Below are 20,476 nucleotides of genomic sequence, written 5' to 3' on the forward strand. Positions count from 1 at the left end.
GGCTGAGGTCTGCATGATAAACTCAAATATGTAGTATTCTCTAATTTTCTGCTACCTACTATTTCCAATTTTATAATATGGAGAAAGAATATAGGCTAACACCTTTCTTTAGAAGATAATCTATGAGGTATTCTTTAAGTTTTCACTTTTCCAGGATCTACTGTCGGTTCTGTTCCTTTGTATACCCTACCCGTCTTTCATTAACATCTTAAAATGGCATAGCCAGGACCTAAAATAACATTCCAAATGATTTCTGATCAGCCCTAAAGAGTCAGAATTAATCCCAGGATATCTGAATATTTTTCTTTTACCTTTATGAATGCAGTTTAAGATTGTATCAGCACTGTTAATAGTTACATGTTATTGACCACTTAAGATTATAATCAATGGAATCACCCAAGTCCATTTCACTAACAACTCAGGTCTTCCAAATCTACTGCTTAAGCAAAATGCATTTTTCCACTTCCAAGTTTAAATATGAGTGGGAGGGGAATTCATCTTAGAATAAAGGAAATATATATTTCCTGGTCACACAAAGCTCTCCATTTCCCTTGTATATTTTTAGCTTGACTAAACTAATAATCAATCGAATATTTATTGCGTGTTTTATCTACAGGAAATTGTACACTTTTAATGTTCAGTTTATGAAGAAAATCACAGCATCAAAGGCAGTATGGCTGATTAAATGAATCACTTAAGGTCTTAATCAGAGAGAAAAGTGAACACAGAAGTGGTTAAGAAATAATGACTTTCCCTGGGTCTTTTAGAAACCACCGATTCACAAACTCTGTTTTCCTCTCAATGTTCTCTCAGCAGCAGCAATAGTGCCAAGCCCCAGCAGGGATAAGAATCTCTCTACCTACATCCCTTATATAAGAAAGAGTTACAGAAAGAGTTACAGAATTCCAGTTTTCCCTGTTTATATCTGACTTTATACAAATATAGCCACCAATTTATTTCTAGGTTTAAAAAACTTGATATAAATCCTTGGGAAGCAAGAAATACTAACATTCTAAGTTTCAAATACAAACCTGAAAGTTAAATTGTACATTAGTCTTATTAGTGAAATCTCTATAACTTCTCATGTGCCAAGATTTATTATAATCTGCCAAAAATGAGAGCAGCTATGTCTACTGGAAAAATCTTATCTGCCACTATTGTCCAAACCATACAAGTAGTGGCCTAGTAAGTGGTTAGAAAAAATGCTCCCTACTTGCATAAGCACTTAATGTGCCCACTTTTGTCCTACACAGATTTTAATTAACAGAATGTCACTTCACACACATACGTAGTTTTCTCAGAAATGGTAAAAAGAGCTAAGTGTTTGGAATTACCTTGAGTGGTGAAGTTGAAGAGTGCAGGTGTGTCTCGCCCATTTGGTAGTTTGACATTTGGGTCCCTTAGTTCATCAAAAAATGAATGTGCACAAGCTTCCAGTGGTGTCAATCGGGCAGTTGGTGTATACTCCAGCAGACGGCTACACAGTGCAATTGCCTCCGGTGGAGTCCGGGGTCGGAAGACCTACAGCACAAAAAAAAGGGAAAGAACAATTAATGCTTCAGTGTAAGAATCTTAGCAAATTATCCTTTGAGTACTGAGTTAATCCCCACCACGTACAACAACATGGTTGCATTTGTGAAAGGAAGCTTCTAGAATGAAAAGAGTTAACTGCATATGCTTCACCACACTGGGGTGAACTGCTAATTAAAAACTATATGAGAAAAGCTCAGAGAAAAAACTAGGGGAAATAGGGAAAAAAATCTACAGCACAATTAAATATGCACACAAAATACAGGCACAAGAGAAAGACTGGATTCTGGAGGTAAGCACACCTAGAAAAATATAAAATTTTTAAAAAAGATTTGACTACTGTGGCAGTAAAATAAAAAGCTGCCTCTTTTGTGTGATTTTTAGCAGAATAATTATAAGAATAATTGACAGCCCTACTCAAATTTGGTAATCAAGATCTTTTAAAAGAGAAAAGCTATTTACTTTAGATCTACAAATGCCAGTGACTTGGTATTAACTCTTTAATATAAGAGTCTACCTTATTTGAAAAAAATTCTTGAGTACCCAGAATTTGACAAAATGTCCAAGGCTTTTCTCAAGGAGTAGCTGTTATCACAAACATGGCCAGATTACCCTCATTTGAATGAATATTCTAGGGTTTTAATTAGGGAGAAAGAAATGTACTTTTCATTAAGAGCCATTCATTCACAGAAAAAGTCAACTGAAGGCTATATTAAAGCAAAATGCATATGAACTAGTTTGCTTAAAAGAACAGAAGGCCTTCCACATCTATGTCTTGAAATGCTTAATCAATACATAAAACTATGAAAATAACTGTTCTAAATTATGGAGAGTTGAAGAATAAAAACAGAAAGGAGAAAAACAGAAATAAACATAAACAGATAAACAGAAAGCCTTTGAAACAAAAGAAAAATGAAACATATACCCCTTGATAGGAAGAACACAGGATAACAGAGAGTGTGGTAGTGGCAGCAGACAGACATATAAAGAGAGGCAGAAAAGTATAAATGGAGGGAAACAGTGCAGGAAGGACATGTAGATTGTGATGAGGCATGGAGGACCCTGGGAGTAAGGTTTCCTGATGAGAGCAGCTCATGTAACATCTGGCCGTTCACTTAGACTGGAGGTAGGAGAACTAGTTACTACTATAGAGCTCATTACTTTTCAAGAGACTACTTGTAAGAGTACTTTCTACAGTGAAAACCTTTTTTTCTTTTGTTTTTACACAAAGTTTATTGCTAATAAAGATATTTTCCATGTAAATCGAGAAATTGGCTTGAGTAGGAATTCATTTCAGGACGTTAAAGGCCTTAATTATTCATTTGACCATATTAGAAAACCCTCTGTACAGTCAAAAACTGCTTTATCTTTATTCTTTTGAGTGATCTGAGTTGCCTCAGTCAAGGAAATCTTCAAAGTATTATATTATTTGAAACGTTCAGATCTTCCACTATTCTAAGAAATTTTTCCCTCGCTTGCTTTCTAGCCAGGTTCATTTTCAAACTCAGAATGTAAAAGAAAATAATCAGTGGGAAAACTCAGAAAACCTTTCATAAAAATATCAAGTATTACTGAGAAGTTTTATCCCTGAGGGCTGTCTGCATTTATTTCACAGCACATGGATTTATTTTGCTAGCTAGTCTAAGGAAAAATGCTTTTGCACCAATATGGGAGCACATAAGTAGAATTAAAAGTACCACTAAAAGTAGAAATAAGTGTCTCCTGCTAACATTCAAATGTAGGGTAGCTGGACAGTGAGTGTACTTTAATGAAAAATTTCATGTTATATTAATGAAGATTGTGTGTTAAAGGTACTAATAAACCAGTACTGTAACCTTATCTCTGATTATTTAAAAAAAAAAAAAAAGCTACCCACATCTTTTTAGTATCTTACTGGCTACAAATGACCATCCAGGTTGGTACTAAGATAGGTATTAGCTTATTTTGCCAGGGAATCCTAACTCATGGAAAAACAGAGTTAAAAACAATAAAGAAGAATTCATTCTAAGAGCCTACATTAAAATCAAGACTTAAGCTGCCTTTAAGAAAGTATCCGTTATTTTTTTTATACCCTTTGAGAGATTCCTGATAAGACCAGTACTCTATGGATAAAGGCTAAGTGGGAAATTATGTGGAGTCAAAACCAGTGTCTCCCAAAGTTCAGATTTGTGACCATAATATAGGGTGTCGTAGCATACAACTTCAAAAAATTAGAGGCCAAACTAGAAAACAGCTCTTCTGAATTATCTTTGTGTCTAAAGAAAAGGAAGCCAGTAACTACTGAAATCTGGCTAATAACAAAGCTTCTGCTGCTGTACTCATTTAAATTGTTTGAGATTCATAACCTTTATTGCTGCGTATCGTTGTTCATATTTATTCTTGTGAAAGTAATTTTTAAACCCCACAATTCCTAAACTTTAGTCTAGATGTCAATAAATCACTCAGGAGACTGACAACCTAAATATATGATAAGTAAAACCTGTATCGCCACATAGTGAATGAAGAAGAAATCACAGCTAGCTACCTATGCTGTTTTTACTTTTACATTTCCAGAATGAATAACGGTTTTGCCTTTCTAAAAAAAGTTTTCCCCCTAGTTTTATAGACCTGCCCTGAAATTTTGGGAAAAAAAAATTAAGTACATACCCGCACTCCTGAGGTGAAATGTCCTGTTCCTGACGAATCCTAAAGATGATAATGCAGTGAAATAATCCAAACAGGGGAAGTCAATCCAAAAGAGAATAGTCCAGCAAGGAAAAATATATCCAGTGTTATAAGAAATCCATGGTGTTGGGGGGGGGGACATAGAAAATGTTTATACAGTTATAAACTTTAAACATCAGTCTCCACAGTAGCAAGTCCAAGTTTTAAAAATTATTTCACCACAGTGTATGCAAAAAAATTTTTGATTGCGCAATGGTGAGGCACAATAAAGAAACATTTTAATTTTAATTTATTATGTTCCAATGCCAGTGCGTTTATTAAAAAAATACAAAACCAAAAAAAGTTAAAATCAAAATGAAATCTAGAAGTAAACTTCCCAAAGTAAAGTGTTTGGTCTTCTACGACCTGGATTCATCATCCATTGACATGACTGGGATGGGGCATATTAGCCTGCTTTTAAAGATATCAGTTCCCAATATGCTAATTTTTATCTATTAATTTATTCCAGTTAGACAGTATAAACATTTTTTTGCTTAATTATTAGTGATGGAAGAAAGTAATAAATATATTTAATTTATATTACTATAGATTTCAAGCCAGATATTTTCAATTTGTGTGAGCTAAGAAGGATCAGGCCACCGCGGATTATTCTCCATTTTGGATTGACTTCCCTGCTAAAAGATATTTGCTGACATTCTCATTATTTTAGGATTCTTCAGGAAATTGACATATCACCTCAGGAGTGCGGGTATAAACTTACTTTCTCTATTGTGGGCTTTGCCCCCTCATACCCTTGCACCCATTACTTAGTAAAAATAAATATAGAACATTCTTTCCTTTTTGGAAAAACTCACTGAAAAAAAAATGCTACATCTTTGAGCACTACAAATTCAACACAGTTCCATGTGCAAATATGCCCAATTCACCCACCAAAAGCTAAACAAAAAATATATACAGTAAACAATACAACTAAGGGACAGTCACAGTTATAGGTGACATGCATAGTAATGTACACCAACACCTAGGCACAACGGAGCCAAATATGCATGGGAGGTAGTAGGATCTATTATGTCTAGGTATTGAGAATAAAAAATGGCAGAACTCACCAGTAGCTGTGAATTCCCTTGGCTATTCTAAGAGAATTTAACATTCTTTTAGGATAGTTTCCAGTGGGGGAATTAATATTTTGCAAAAATAAATAATCCGCGGATTACTTTTAGTCTGCAGACTAAAATTTAGTACACGGATTAAAATCCGGCCCATCAGAATAAAAATCTCTCATGAACTAAAACACAATCAGCTGGACAAAGATAGAAAGCAAGACTAAAAAAAATGAGAGCACAAAGTAAGACTCAATTGGGCCAACTAACGATTAGTGCGCAGACTAAATATGGCCAGCCAAGTATGTTAGCAAGGCCATGAAGAGCCCAAAACACCCCCTGTAAAAACTAAAAACAAAAGTAAATAAATAAAATAAAACAGAACAAAGCAAAAAAATAAATAAATAAATAAACAAAAGAAAGAAAACAGAAAGGAAAAATTGAAAAGAACTAAAACACTGACATGAACTTTTAAGTGATTCAAATACTACCTCACCTGTGCAGCAACTCATTTTCTTAAATTGAAGCAAACTCTCACCACAAATACTAGTCCATAGAAGAAACTAACAGAAAGAATTCATTTTTTCAAAAAGAAAGTCTCTATGGTATTGAACAAATGCAAATGAGTCCTTAAATGAAGAATTATTCAAAATAAATTTGCATTTGGATAACTCAAAAATGACAGAGGCAATTTTCTCCTTACATGTCCTAGACAGAAACTTTTGCCATCAAATACCAAATTTCAACCTGCAGCTGTTATAACTGAATCTTAAGCCTTTTAAAATTACCATTTATAAACAAATATCAAGGCCTATGATTGATTCTCATAGCATCAGCTCTCAGCAATTCTACTATATTAAACAGCCAACCAGAGCAATGTAAAAATGCCTACGGCAAAGATAATTAATCTAAGTAGAACACAGAACAAGTGCTGTGCCTGTTCCGAACAGCTATTCTTTCCTAGATTTCATTGTGATAAATGTACAACATAGACGCTGTTCTCTGGTTATACACAAAATACACAAGCACCCAATGTTGAAGACTGATAAACCATGAACACTCCTAAAGAGCAACCCCAATACTGCCTCTCAAGCAGTCTATTTATCATCTAAACTTATTTGCAATTTGTAAACCTAAATATAGGATTAAAAGTGAGACGATGCCATAGATTTGTTGAAGAGTTATGTTAATTAACCAGGTTAAGTAGCTACGAAAAAAACTTAAGTCTACTAAAGAGTTCACATGTGGTACATCATTCATAAGAAGCACAAACATCCTTTCCTTAGCCAAAACAGAGACAGCATTCAACAAATTTCATCTGTACTAATTAAAAGGCTTATTGAGTTTTCCTGAGCTCTACTACAGTAAGAAATTATTATATGTGTTGACATCAGCATTTAGTTAATTTCTCCCTCTAACATCACTCACTGATAAAATAGTACTGCAGGCTTACCCAGAAGTATGATTTACCAAATGTCCACTTACTCAATTTAATCTCTCATTTTTCACAAAATAGTTACTGTAGTTAGACTGACCTTCCTAGGAACATAGGAATATTTTCTTTTTATCCATACCTCCTCATCTTAAGGGACAGTCCCCTAGGCTACAACAATTCCTGACCTTACCAACATCTAATCAAATCAAAATCCTTCTTCAACAGCCCACCCCACCTTTTTCTTCTATCACCTTTAAGAAGGCTTCCTTTTTTCCTCTACCTCCCTCACTGGAGATCTGCCTTATACCTATACAGCACGTGAAACACCTCTGAACACCTACAGCACACAATCAAGCATCTGGTTATATATTATTCAATATTTGCTTCAACTGAGTCATTTATATCACCTGTAAGCTTTTCAAAAACAAGGGCTATATATTTTACTTCTTTTTCATACTTTATGGTATCCGGCACAGTGCTGGGTACATAGGAGATAGGTGTTTTAAGGAAAAAATGATATATTAAAAGTAGATTTTTGCTTTCTTTTTTAATTTACCTCCAACCCTATCCCTCTGCTCCCCACAAGTGATCTCAAAACTTATGCCTTAGTATTCTTTCTTGTTTATATTATCCATCTTACATAGGGATTAGCCACCCTAGGGGCTAGATTTTAAAGTGCATAGTTTTCAGCAAAGAAATGGGAGCATTGCCAGTATAACTAGAAAAATGAGGAAGTCTATGCACATGGGAAAATAAATGTTAGAGAAGAAGTGATTATTCTAGCACTAATGAAGATGTAGGTAGAAAATCCAGTAGAAAACAGTGTATTTTTGACACAAGTGATAATGGATTAGTAGAATGTTCAGGGCAGATGTTAAGTAATAATATAAAACTAATTTACCTAAGCAACAGAACAAAACAGACAGGTGCAATCTTAGGAACTAGTAGAAATCCCACCATTGTTTTAGGCTTTCTGGAATACATGTGAGCAAAACCAGAAAAGGTTGATAAGCTTGCCTGCAAAAAAAGAAGTCTGACAACAAATTTTGTTTTGTGCTCTCTCGACCCCTCTGAAGGCATTTTTTAAAACTGTAAATGTGTTAAACTATAGTTGAAACAGCTAAATTTACCAAGTGAAAAATATTGTACTGAAAAGCTCAGAAAAAAAGGTAAAATTATAAAGTCTTCAAAAAATAAGTACGGTAGGAAAAAAAAAGTACAGTAAGGCTTTGTGTTTAGTTTTAAACATAGAGAATAAAAAATGTACCATGTCCTATCTAGTCTGGTACCTTTAACAGCTGAAACGACCTCGAACCCAATTTTCTGCTTACTCATAGCTAGTTGTAAATAGTACTACATTTATTCATTTTCAAGTATGTGGACAGTGTTCTAAGAAATTGAGTATGTAAGGACTGACTTGTGGATACTGCTTTCTGTGATACTTAACCAATAATCTACGGCCCCATATATCCTACAGACACTTAACTATTAAACTTACTACGTGTTCCAAAGACTTAGCAACAAACACTTTAAAGTAACTGATATCCATCTTATTATTACCATTATGAAAAAGAAATTAGGAACTGCTACAATACATATGGTATAACTTGAAAGGTACTATAAGAGTTATATGGTGGGAATTAATCATGGAGAGCTCAGAAAATTAGAAACTATTTCATGGGAGAAGTTAAGATTTGAGTCTTGACAAAAGATTAAGATGTGGTAAGCAGGCAAGAAGAAGATCCTTCCAAGTGTGAAAAGACGCTAATAAAAGAGAAATATAAATCGCTTCACTGGGGGAAAATTAGAGGTTAGAAAGGTCAGGAACAGAACAAGAATAAACTTCTTGCTTTTCTGGGGAAAAAAAGAAACAATAAGGAACAGAATGACTGTATAATCTATTATCCAAAATGGGACACTTTTGAGAGTGAAGGGACATTCAATTAATAACTGAACTAGACAAGCAAAAGTGGGACATAATCATCACCTTGTCTTTATATGTATGTCATGTTTTCCTAAAAGCAATGAGTAATCAGAGAAGATTTCTAAATAGGAGTGACAGTATTACGTGTACTTTTAAGAAAACTTTGAGCCACCTGGGTGGCTCAGTAGGTTAAGCGTCCCACTCTTGATTTTGGTTCAGGTCACGACATCATGGTTTGTGAGACCAAGCTCTGCATGATCAAGCCCTGTGTCAGGCTCCACGCTGATAGTGTGGAGCCTGCTTGGGATTCTCTCTCTCTTTCTATCTCTCTCTCTCTCTCTAACCCACTCTCGCTTGACACATATGTGCTCTCGCAAAATAAACAAACATTAAAAAAGAAAAAAAAAGATGTGAAACTGAAGGAGGGAAACTGGTTAGGAGGCTGTTTTAACAATTCTATGATACGATGATGGCCAAAACTAAACTCCAGGCAGGACAGAGAGGACAAACCATAGAACTATATTGGAGGCAGGATCTTTATATTACTTTAGAACTAAAATAAAATAATCCTTTATGTGCATATTACTATTTTCCAAAGAATCCTAGAAAAGACAATAGCTAATTGGTATCTTGCAAAAGAAAAAACTCCAGGCACAAAGAGTAGGAGTGATGTTCAAACTAGATCCTCACTTCATACCTAATAGACAGACTGTCATTTAACCATACCTTGGTATACTAAGTGCAGAATTTAAGCTTCCTCTTCTGCCAGCCAGTTTCCATCTCTTTTTAATTCTCAAACTTTCTTTGCATCACTTGTTTTCCTTTCCATCTGGCTTTTTATTCTTTGAAGTTTACAGTATACAGCAATGCAGGAGGTTTTTATCCTCTTATCCCCACTCAGTAATGGTCCCTGTTTCAAAACATTAGCATTTTCTTTCCTACTTAAACTTTAAATCAATGAATTAGATTGCTCTGGCTATTAAGTAATAGTCAAGGGCAACTTATTGGATTTCTAAATTCTCAAGATTCCTGCCCTAAACCATACTAGAAACATCTCATTGTCTAGTTCTTCTGTTTGCTATTTTTCCTACACATCTAAATCCCTTCACTTCAATGTTTGCATAAAAGACATTTCTTTCTTGATCTTTCTGTCTGCCTACATTTTTGAGCACACCAGCTTCCAGTATTTGGGGATATAGCTGTACTATACTGCAGCACAGAAAAGCAGGGTTCACATGCTCACAGTTTTAGGAAATGGACCTAATGTAGGTTCTATCAGAAGACCAAAATAAAGGCAAAGCAGCTTTTGTTTCCAGACTTTGTTACCTGCCCTCAAAAGGCAAGAAGCTCTTCTCTTTAGAGAACATTATGTGTTTCTTAAAAAATAACTTCACTGGCAGCCTAGCATAAGACAGTACTTCTGAGGCTGGTGTTTACTATCATAATAGAGAAGACAGGGGACTCACTTCCTGCCAGAAATTTAAAATTTTGTGTTTTCATTTTGATAATAACCTATTTTAAAAATCAACATAAGCATATTTTGGATCATCTAGATTCATCCAGATGACAGAATAGTGTCATGGAATTTCTGTGTCTGAATTTGGTTTTGTGTTTACAACCAATAACATCAACCTAGTTATGTGTGCTAATGAGAAATTAACATAAGTGTACTTATTACATAATAAATGCATTTGTACTAAGTGAAAATCAAATTATGCCAAGGCACACTATATGAATGAAGAGTTCACAGTAGTTTGAACACACAAAATAGGTAGGAGAAGTGAGTCATCATTCTACACATGGTATATAGGAATGGAAGCCTAAAGAAGACAAACAAACAAAAGGGCTTTATATAGATTACTCAAGTTTGAAGAGCATTATTGTAAGATATAAAACATCAGGAGTCCACATAAGTAGAGGAAGATGTAAAGTATACATATTGACCACAAATCTTATGCAGGCTGCATTTTAATTATAAACAACCATTCCTCACCTCATGTTCCATCTTAGCTAATACTTCAAAAGATATATCCTGGGGGAAAAAATGCAGAATATGACACACACTAATACTGGCAGCAGTCTTGATGTAAAAAAAAAAAAAAGGATAGAAACTGTTAAAGTAAATTTCATGACCTCAATTTCAGCATCATGTTGGTTAGACAGATACTCTATATTAAGGGTAGCATGTAAGGAATACTTAGATTATACCAAAAAGAGCTTTATTTTTCTTTCTTCATAAAAATGACACTCTTATTAATGAAAGTGTGGAAATGCAGAACAAAGAAAATAAAATCACCTACACTCATCTCACTCAAACATTAGCATTTTGGAGTATTTCCCTGTATTTATTCAATATATAGAATTCTCTTTATTTTTTGTTTTTCTTTAACATGGTTGAAATCATAGTATATTACAAGTCACTTATACTTTAACTTATAAAACTTCACTGAATTCAAACTACAACTCAACCTTTAAATCCCAAAAGGTCACCTAGGAATCTCTGAGTTTAGAGCCAAGTGAGAGACCCTAAGTATCTTCTGACCCAGTTCAAAATAAACTTTAAGCGTAAGATCAAAGAATGGTTTATCTCAGAATACTTAGTGTTTATTATAAATTTTAAAAGGTGTGGTGGGGAAGGCAACATCATGGCCAGTAAAAGCTAACCTAGAATTCTGGCACTAAAACACCAAGATCTCCGATTCTAAACAAGTAATTAGTGACAAAAGGATCTTCTGCAGTGAAGAGAGATAATAAGATTCTGAGAAATTGAAGGAAAAGTAACGAGAACCATAATACAATTTACAGAAAGAAACATACTTTGAATCTGGGAATATAAATTATTTCATCTATAGCCCTAAATTATTTCATCTCTTATCATAAAAGATACATAACCAACTAAATGAACCCATCAATGCTCAAAACAAAATGTTACATCTACATTTTTAAGTACAGAAAATCTCTGCTTGAACCATAAAAGAGCTGAACATTTCTAACTCACAAAAATATATAATGAAATATACATAAAGACGAGAAGAGGTACATGTTACATAACTCTAAATAAAGTCTGGCATTGCATGCGCGCGCGCGCGCGCACACACACACACACACACACACACACACACACACACACACAGTAGAAGTTTAATCCTGGCTTTGTCATGGCCACCTATGTAATCCTGAATAAGTCACTTGGTATCTTTGGCCAGAGTTTCTGAATCTATAAAATAAGGACACTAGAGATTCACTCTAGCAATAAGCCCTGATTGAGATTTTTTCCTCTGCTCTAATCTCACAAATTACACGGAAATGAAAAAACTTTTAAGTAAAATCTCTCTTAAAATTATTTCAATTAAGTATCAAAGAAAAAAATCAATTTTCTGGTAAATTAGTACCTATGCTCTTAGAATTGGTTCCATCTAATGTTGGGGTGAGGCTATCCAAGGGCTAGTGATATACCATTAACATATCAATACTTTCAATGTATACTCCAAGCCAGATCAAATCTTTTTATTTCTCTCCCAAAACACCAACAGGAAAGTAAATAAAAGAAAAAAGACAGTATAATCTATAATAAGATCTACATAATAGTTTTAAAAATAAATATGAAATATATATTTTCATATGCTATATACTGAAAAAGTATCTCTAATTGTGTGAAGAAATTAACTTCTGAGTTTTACATAGTCAAAATTTATATATAAGATACTACTCCTGATGAAATTCTTTATTTTGATGATATAGGTACACTGTCGTTATCCTACAAATAAAAACCCAGGCTGAAAACCATCTACAGGAAATCAGTAGGGACAAAACTATATACTGCCAATGACACACTGATACTACCCAACTATATTTAGATGCAGAGCTGCTGTATACTTTGTACTCAGGCAGCTATCTAGTATCAAAATAGTTTAGTTTAAGAACAATGAGAAACCCAAATTTAAGTTAACTACTGGTTAATGTGCTTTTTAAAAAACTCTTTTTGACTCACCTTAGTCCAAGGATGTGCCTTAATTTGAGGGAATTTGAATTCTGTGTAGTTTGGGTTCATTTCTCTAATTTGCTCCCTTGTTGGTGTCCCCAGGACCTAGATAAAGAAAGCAAGTTATTGCCATATTTTTCTATATACTTACAAATATTACGTCTTTATGTTTTAGCATATTGGTTTCATTGGAAAAAGGAATTCCAAAGTTATGAAATACAAAACTCGTTAAAAAGAGCAGACTTTGCACGAGACTTTTTTTTTTATGTTTATTTTTGAGAGAGAGAGAAAGAGCACACACGCTTGTGGGGTAGGGGCAGAGAGAGAGGGAAAGAGTGAATCCCAAGCAGGCTCTATGCTGTGAGCGCAGAGCCCAACATGGGGGTGAGATCGTGACCTGAGCTGAAGTCAGAAGAGCCTGACACTTAACTGACTGAGCCACCCAGACGCTCCAAGACTTTTAATTTTTAACTGGCTATGGATCCTAATGCTATACTACCCTACACAGACTTCTATGAGATAATCATAATGTGAAGCCACTGTTGTAAAAAAAAGATCATTCAAAAGCATTCAAGTAAAAATCAAACATCTTTGTTCTAACTAGAAAAACCATCTACTGTAACCATGGACATCTGAAATGAGATCTTTTATTCATTTAGTGTAGTCAAAGGTTTTAATTTTTTTAAGTTTATTTATTTTGAGAGAGAGGGAGAAAGAGAGAGAGAGACAGAATGAGTGGGTAGGGGCAGAGAGAGGGGGAGAGAGAATTCCAAGCAGCTCCATTCTGTCAGCGCAGATCCCGACGTGGGGCTCAAACTCATGAACCATGAAATCATGACCTGAGATGAGGTCAAGAGTCAAACACTTAATGGAATGAGCTACCCAGGTGCCCCACAGGTTTTATTATCAATAAATTAATAAGGAGAACTTACTCAAACAGTCATCAATAATACCATTCAGTGAGTATTCAGTGATTGTTCCCTGTGTCCAAGGAACTATGCTATGACATATGGAGAATACAAACAAGAAGAGATTTCTTGTTATAATGAAATTACATATTTGTGCATGGGAAAGAGTATAATACAAAATAAAAATATATTGAATGCATCATTGCCTCTAGAGATGCAGTATGCACTGGACAAAGGAAAGTCTATGGAATTGACTGCACAAGACAGATGACAGGAAGAGACATAAATTACTAAAAACGAGAGTGCTTTGAAGAAAGATGATACATATCTTTCTTTATAATTCTAAAGCCTGGTATAAAACAAATTTGTTACAATATTCAGCCATTTGTAATTCAAAAATAGTGGCAAAGAAGGAGTGGAACTTAATAATAAGTACTGGATTTGTGGTGGTAACCGGTGGATAATCAGGGCAAAGTAAGAATTTCAGGGTTTTTCTGGTTTGTTTTTTGGTTCTAATTCTCTAGACTTCATTAAAACCAGAACTTAATCAAAATTTTAAGCGTTTTATTCTTCAAAAGACACTTTTTTTTTTTTAATGTTTACTTATTTTTGAGAGAGAGAGAGACACAGAGTGCGAGCAGGGGAGGGGCAAAGAGAAAGGGAGACACAGAGTCCAAAGCAGGCTCCAGGCTCCAAGCTGCCAGCACAGAGCCTGACATGGGGCTTGAACTTACAAATAGTGAGATCATGACCTGAGCTGAAGCCTGATGCTGAACCGACTGAGCCACCCAGGCGCCCCCAAAAGACACTCTTAAGAAAACAAAAAGGCAACCTACAGACTGAAAGAAAACATTTGCAAAACATACATTCTGCAAAGGACTCCTATCTAGATTATAGAAAAGACTCCTATAAACTCAAAACAAAATGACAAACAACCCAATAAAAATGGGCAAAAGATAGAATCAGACACTTTGCCAAAGAACACTCAGATAGTAAACTAAATAAGCACATGCAAAAATGCTCAACCTCATTATTATCAAGGAAATGCTAGTTAAAACTGTAAGATACCACCTACATACCTATTAAGAAGGTTAAAGTTAAAAAAAAAAAAAAAAGATTGCCTGTGTAAACCAAGTCCTGGTGAGGATGTAGAGCAACTGGAATTCTCATCCATTGCTAGTGGAAAGGTAAAATTGTATGGCGCCTTAGAAAATACTTTGGCAGTATGTTAAAGACATAAACATATACTTACCATACATCCATCATTCCTACTCCTAGGTATTTACCCAAGAGAAATGAAAGCATATGTTCATACAAAAACTTTTAAACAAATGTGCATAGCACCTTTTTTTGCAACTGCCAAAAAAGTAGCAACAACTCAAATGTCTACAACAGGTGAATAAATAAACAAATGAGGGTATACCCATACAATGGAATACTATTCACTAATAAGAAAAAGAACATGGATGAATCTAAAAAAATTTACACTGAGTAAAATAAGCCAGACCAGAGACAGTACCTACTGTTATCATTTCATTTGTACAGAAATGTAGAAAATTTTGTCTCCAGTGACAGAAAGGAAAGCCATGATTGTGAAGGCTGGAGACAAGCCTTACAAAGAGTACTAGTGAATTATGGGGGGTGAGGAATATATTCATTGTCTTGATTTCATGGTGGTAGTTTCTTATGTGCATACGTCTTACCAAACTGTGCACTTTAAATATGTGCACTTTATTATATGTCAATTATATCTTTCAGAAACTAAGTATAAGAATATATAAAGTTGAAGTAAGAGAGGTAGAACATTCTGAGCTATAGAGTTATATACTATTATTTGTCAATGTAAGTAAAAAAAGAATCTAGTTAACTATAAAATGACTTTTAATTGCCTAAAAAGACAATTTCTGAGCAAACGCCTGATGTCATTGAGGGGATAAAAAAAGATGTGTAAAAATGATCTAAATTATAACACATCACTCTGTGGAAAGCTCACTTTTGGGCACTGGAAACGTATCTCCAGTTATTTAAGCTCCCTTCCTTTTTGTAGCAGAAGTCCAACTTTACAGACAGGAGCAAGGTATTATCTAGTATTGGGAAGGGAAATCACTGGCTTTTGTAGCTGTAGACATCAGACATTGTAAGTAAGGAACTATTCACACTTAAAATATGAAGGCTAAAAAGGAATCTTAATTTTTATTATTATTATTATTTTTAATGTTTATTTATCTTTGAGACAGAAGACAGACAGACCATGAACGGGGGAGGGTCAGAGAGAGAGGGAGACACAGAATCGGAAGCAGGCCCCAGGCTCTGAGCTGTCAGCACAGAGCCCGATGCGGGGCTTGAACTCATGAACCATGAGATCATGACCTGAGCCGAAGTCGGAGGCTCAACCAACTGAGCCACCCAGGCACCCCAATTTTTATTATTTTTAAATGTTTATTTATTTTTGATAGAGAGAGACAGAATATAAGAGGGGGAGGGGCAGAGAGAGAGGGAAACAAAGAATCCAAAGTAGGCTCCAGGCTCTGAGTTGTCAGCACAGAGCCTGACGTGGGGCTCAAACTCATGAACTGTGAGATCGTGACCTGAGCTGAAGTTGGATGCTCAACCGACTAAGCCACCCAGGAGCCCCTCAGTTTTTATTTTTAAGTAATAAAGCAAACACTAATATCCTATTTTAGACCCTCAATGAAGGGTGTGTGTGTGTGTGGACGCGCGCGTGCACGTCTGTGTGTCTATGTATGTGCGTATATGTACTGGGAAAGAGGGAGAGGAGTGAAAAAGAAGGGAGTGTGAACTAATCGATAATTCTGCTCCCCAAATGCAACCCTAGTGGATTCTTTTAACTACTGGAAGAAAACAACAACAACAACAACAACATGAATAACTGAGTATTTAAAATGCATATCTTCAATGATGCTACAACTTACTAATTCCATTATAAGGTATATCCTCTAACCTAGAGAAACTTTTTATACATCCAAAGCAACATTGTTCATAATAATAAAATACTGCAGGCAAAAGCAAAAATCCCAAAGTAGCATTAATAAATTGAGGTACAGTCATAAAATGGTACATTAACTACACATCCCTTCTGAAGAATCTCACAAAGTGGTGTTTTCACTCAGCAATGAATACATACAGTAGGACTGCCTTATATAAAGCTTAAAAGCAGGCAAGACCAAAGTATATTTTAGTTTATATAGTAAAATTCTAAAACTATATAATAAACAAACATGGGAAATAAAAACTAAAATAAAAAACATGGGAATATTTGTTAGAAAAATCAAGTATGGATTATTAAACTCAACAGAGAAAATATAGGAGGGATTATAACCAGATTAGGGCATAAATAATTCCTTTGTTTTTTTATAACCTTTAAAAATATTATTTATTTAAAATATGAAATTTATTGTCAAATTGGTTTCCATACAACACCCAGTGCTCATCCCAAAAGGTGCCCTCCTCAATACCCATCACCCACCCTCCTTTCCCTCCCACCCCCTAGCAACCCTCACTTTGTTCTCAGTTTTTAAGAGTCTCTTATATTTTGGCTCCCTCCCTCTCTAACCTCTAACCTTTAATTCTTAATATGAGTAATAATTACATGATATTCACTTTATTATTGTGCTTTACACTGAATACATTTTAATATATTTCTGTATTATGATATATTTCACAGTAAACGAAATGACATTTAAGAAAAATGCCCAGGGGCGCCTGGGTGGCGCAGTCGGTTAAGCGTCCGACTTCAGCCAGGTCACGATCTCGCGGTCCGTGAGTTCGAGCCCCGCGTCAGGCTCTGGGCTGATGGCTCCGAGCCTGGAGCCTGTTTCCGATTCTGTGTCTCCCTCTCTCTCTGCCCCTCCCCCGTTCATGCTCTGTCTCTCTCTGTCCCAAAAATAAATAAACGTTGGAAAAAAAAAAAAAAAAAAAAAGAAAAATGCCCACATTTGAATCACTATTTGCTGTGCAGTCCCCCTCTATTTATTCAGTACTTTGTTAACACAAGACACAGTCCTAACTCCCTACTAGTTGGTAAGAATGCCAAAAGAAATGAGAATTGAATGATGTCCAATTAGTAAATGCAGACTGTATGGACAGAGATCACATGGACTTATCAGCCATTTGGTTAACTTTCCAATAGGGGCTAAGCAAGAGAATTCCAGTTACAAACTATAATGAAAAGGCAGCATCCTCCCTGAAGTGAATGTTATAATTCTTATGTTTTTTATTATAACCTAAGGTGAAGTAAATCTGTGAAATACACAATAAAACAGCTGTGAAACATGCCATATATACAAGTTTGCTTAACATACAAACTTTTAATAATTTATTTAATGTGAAAGCAAGAAGGTATACTGTGTGTTTTCACTCCCGTATCTTCTCCTTAAATTCCTATCTCAGAGCTACTCACATCTAAACATTTGCCCAAAATTTTATATGTATTTTTTTCAGTGAAAACCCTTTTCCTTTATACCAACTACCCAGATTCTATGATTAACATTTTACTGTGTTTGGGTCATCACACTTCCATCCATCTATCCACACATATATAAATTCACCTTATTTTTTAATACATTTCAAAGTCAGCTGCAGACATTAGTACACCTCAGCATATGTGTACTGGAATTAATTACGGTTCAATATTTATGACTTTTACATAAGTATTTTTCTGTGTATTTCGAATCTTCTTTCAATATACACAGTGTATATATGTGCAAAATCTGTTATCACACTGAGAAATGTTTTGGCAAATAATGATATAAAAAAGATTCTTAATTATAATCGATGGTCAGAGTTTAAATGTGTCCTTTACTTTTAAAATATGTGTATTTGTGACTTCTGAGAACCTAGTTACTAACCAGTAAGTGGAATCACTAATCTATTCACTATCAGTTAGTTAAAAGCAATTAACCAAATAAACTAGTCTGTTACCACAAAGCAGCAATGGAGAACTTCTTATCCGTGTTATGGCCACATGATCATGACTCACTGAGGCCATTAGATGGGGAAACAGAGATTCTAATGTCATAGGATTTTCTATGTTTAACTTCTCTTGCCAAATAGTCAACTACTATAATATTTTTCTATTCTTTTTACTATTTTTTAAAAAATCTTAAACCAGGTTCTCCCCAGGTTGGCTAAAAGAGATGAAAACTAAATGGGAAATCCCATAGAACAGGGGTCAGCAAACTTTTTCTATAAAGCATCAGAGTAATACTTCAGGCTTTGTAGGTCACAGAGCCTCTGTCACTACTCAACTCTGCTGCTGTAGCAAAATGCAGCCATAAACAAAAGTTTATTTACAAGAATAAGTAGCAGAGTGCGTTTGGCTCCTGGGCCGTAGTTGCCAAACTCTCACCTCTTCCAAACAGTTTTAGAGATGAGAAAAAATGAGGCCCAGAAGGAGCACCTTTTCAGGTTAAAACTAATTAGAAGCAGAGTTGGGCATAATTCAAATCTCATCAGTGGCAAAACAATTTTAGGAGATGGTATCAAAGAATCCATTTATTGGACATGATTGGAAGACAATATTTGTTTCTAATTTTGGAAGCCGTGAAAGATGTTGATGCTATTAAGCATGAACGCATAGTGCTGGAAAAAGAATAATATTTAAGACATTCAAGAAGAACTAAAGGGCCAATATTAGGTATATCATTTCAAAGAGGGCATGAGGGTAGAAAACAGGTTTGGTAGTACTTGATATACAGGTGCTTGGTGGATGCAACAGTGTAGAACAGGTCGAGCAAGCTGAAGGAGAAGAGCACTAAAGATGGCCCATGGGACACAAATATATAGGTAAAAGGAAAATTTAAAAAGAAAACTGAGACAGAAGTCCAAGAGACTAGAAGTCCTACAGACAATGATACCATGGAGGCCAAGGAAAGTAAACATTTAAAGGACAGAGGTAACTTACGACACAATTAGCTCAGCTAAAATAAAGCCCAAAAGGTGTTTACTACATCTGGCTGTGAAGAGACTTCCCTTCTGACCATGGTGAGATCAACCATGAAAAGAGGAAGCAGACACAATCATCTGAAGTAAGTGGAGACAGCATATGTCAGTTCTTCTTTCAAAAGGTCCATGAGTGAGGAAAAGGAGAGAACAAAGAGAAGAAATATTGAGCATTCAGTATATAGAAAGCTCTGCGTGAGGGATTATCAGTTTTCTTTTCTCATTTAAACTTTATAAATACTTTATTACCCATTTTACACTTAAAAGAAACCTACAAGTGATGGTGGTAAACCAACTTCTCAAAGCTACAATTTGTCAGCTGTAAATATGGGATTCAAATACATGTGTAGTTGACTCCCTAAAATGGTCTACCTAATATTAAGGGAAAAAACAAGGAAAAGTTTTTTTTAAATAATTCAAAAAAATCATTTTCTTAAACTCTAATGATTATACTATAAAATGAAGTCTGAATCTCTTTGAGTTGTGCAGGATATACTAAGATTTTATAAGATCACAAGGCTATAATTAAAAGCTAAAAAAAATAGAATTAACAATAAAAAATGATTTAAAATAAATCTACCCATATCTGGTAATTCAACTTAATAAAAAGAGTATCTTGGGGCGCCTGGGTGGCTCGTCAGTTAAGCGTCCGACTTCGGCTCAGGTCATGATCTCACAGTCTGTGGGTTCGAGCCCCGCATCGGGCTCTGTGCTGACAGCTCAGAGCCTGGAGCCTGCTTCCGATTCTGTGTCTCCCTCTCTCTCTGGCCCTCCCCTGCTCATGTTCTCTCTCTCTCTCTGTTGCAAAAATAAATAAAAACATTAAAAAAATAAAAAAATAAAATAAAAAAATAAAAAGAATATCTTGAACGGTTAATATAGATCTGAGGCAACAGAAGAATTATATGAAGAAATGTAAGCATCTAATTAGCTAAACAAGATTAGAAAGGTTAACAAACCTCAAACTTTGAT

At 35.0% G+C, this 20,476-nt stretch overlaps 1 protein-coding gene across 3 annotated transcripts in view; it reads right to left on the minus strand.

Moving 5' to 3' along the window:
• Window positions 1-20,476, minus strand: part of GSK3B (glycogen synthase kinase 3 beta) — a 197,802-nt gene that overhangs the window by 30,218 nt on the left and 147,108 nt on the right. For 2 of the 3 annotated variants that reach the window (XM_003991675.5, XM_019839811.3), the window contains exons 8-10: window positions 12,645-12,740; window positions 4,177-4,215; window positions 1,335-1,521 (exon numbers count right to left, since the gene is read on the minus strand). In XM_003991675.5, the coding sequence (XP_003991724.1) occupies window positions 1,335-1,521; window positions 4,177-4,215; window positions 12,645-12,740 (322 nt within the window). The remainder of the gene's footprint in view (window positions 1-1,334; window positions 1,522-4,176; window positions 4,216-12,644; window positions 12,741-20,476) is intronic. The other variant, XM_003991674.5, reaches the window with a different exon arrangement.

Source organism: Felis catus, chromosome C2 (assembly GCF_018350175.1).
Source record: "Felis catus isolate Fca126 chromosome C2, F.catus_Fca126_mat1.0, whole genome shotgun sequence".
Lineage (NCBI taxonomy): Eukaryota > Metazoa > Chordata > Mammalia > Carnivora > Felidae > Felis > Felis catus.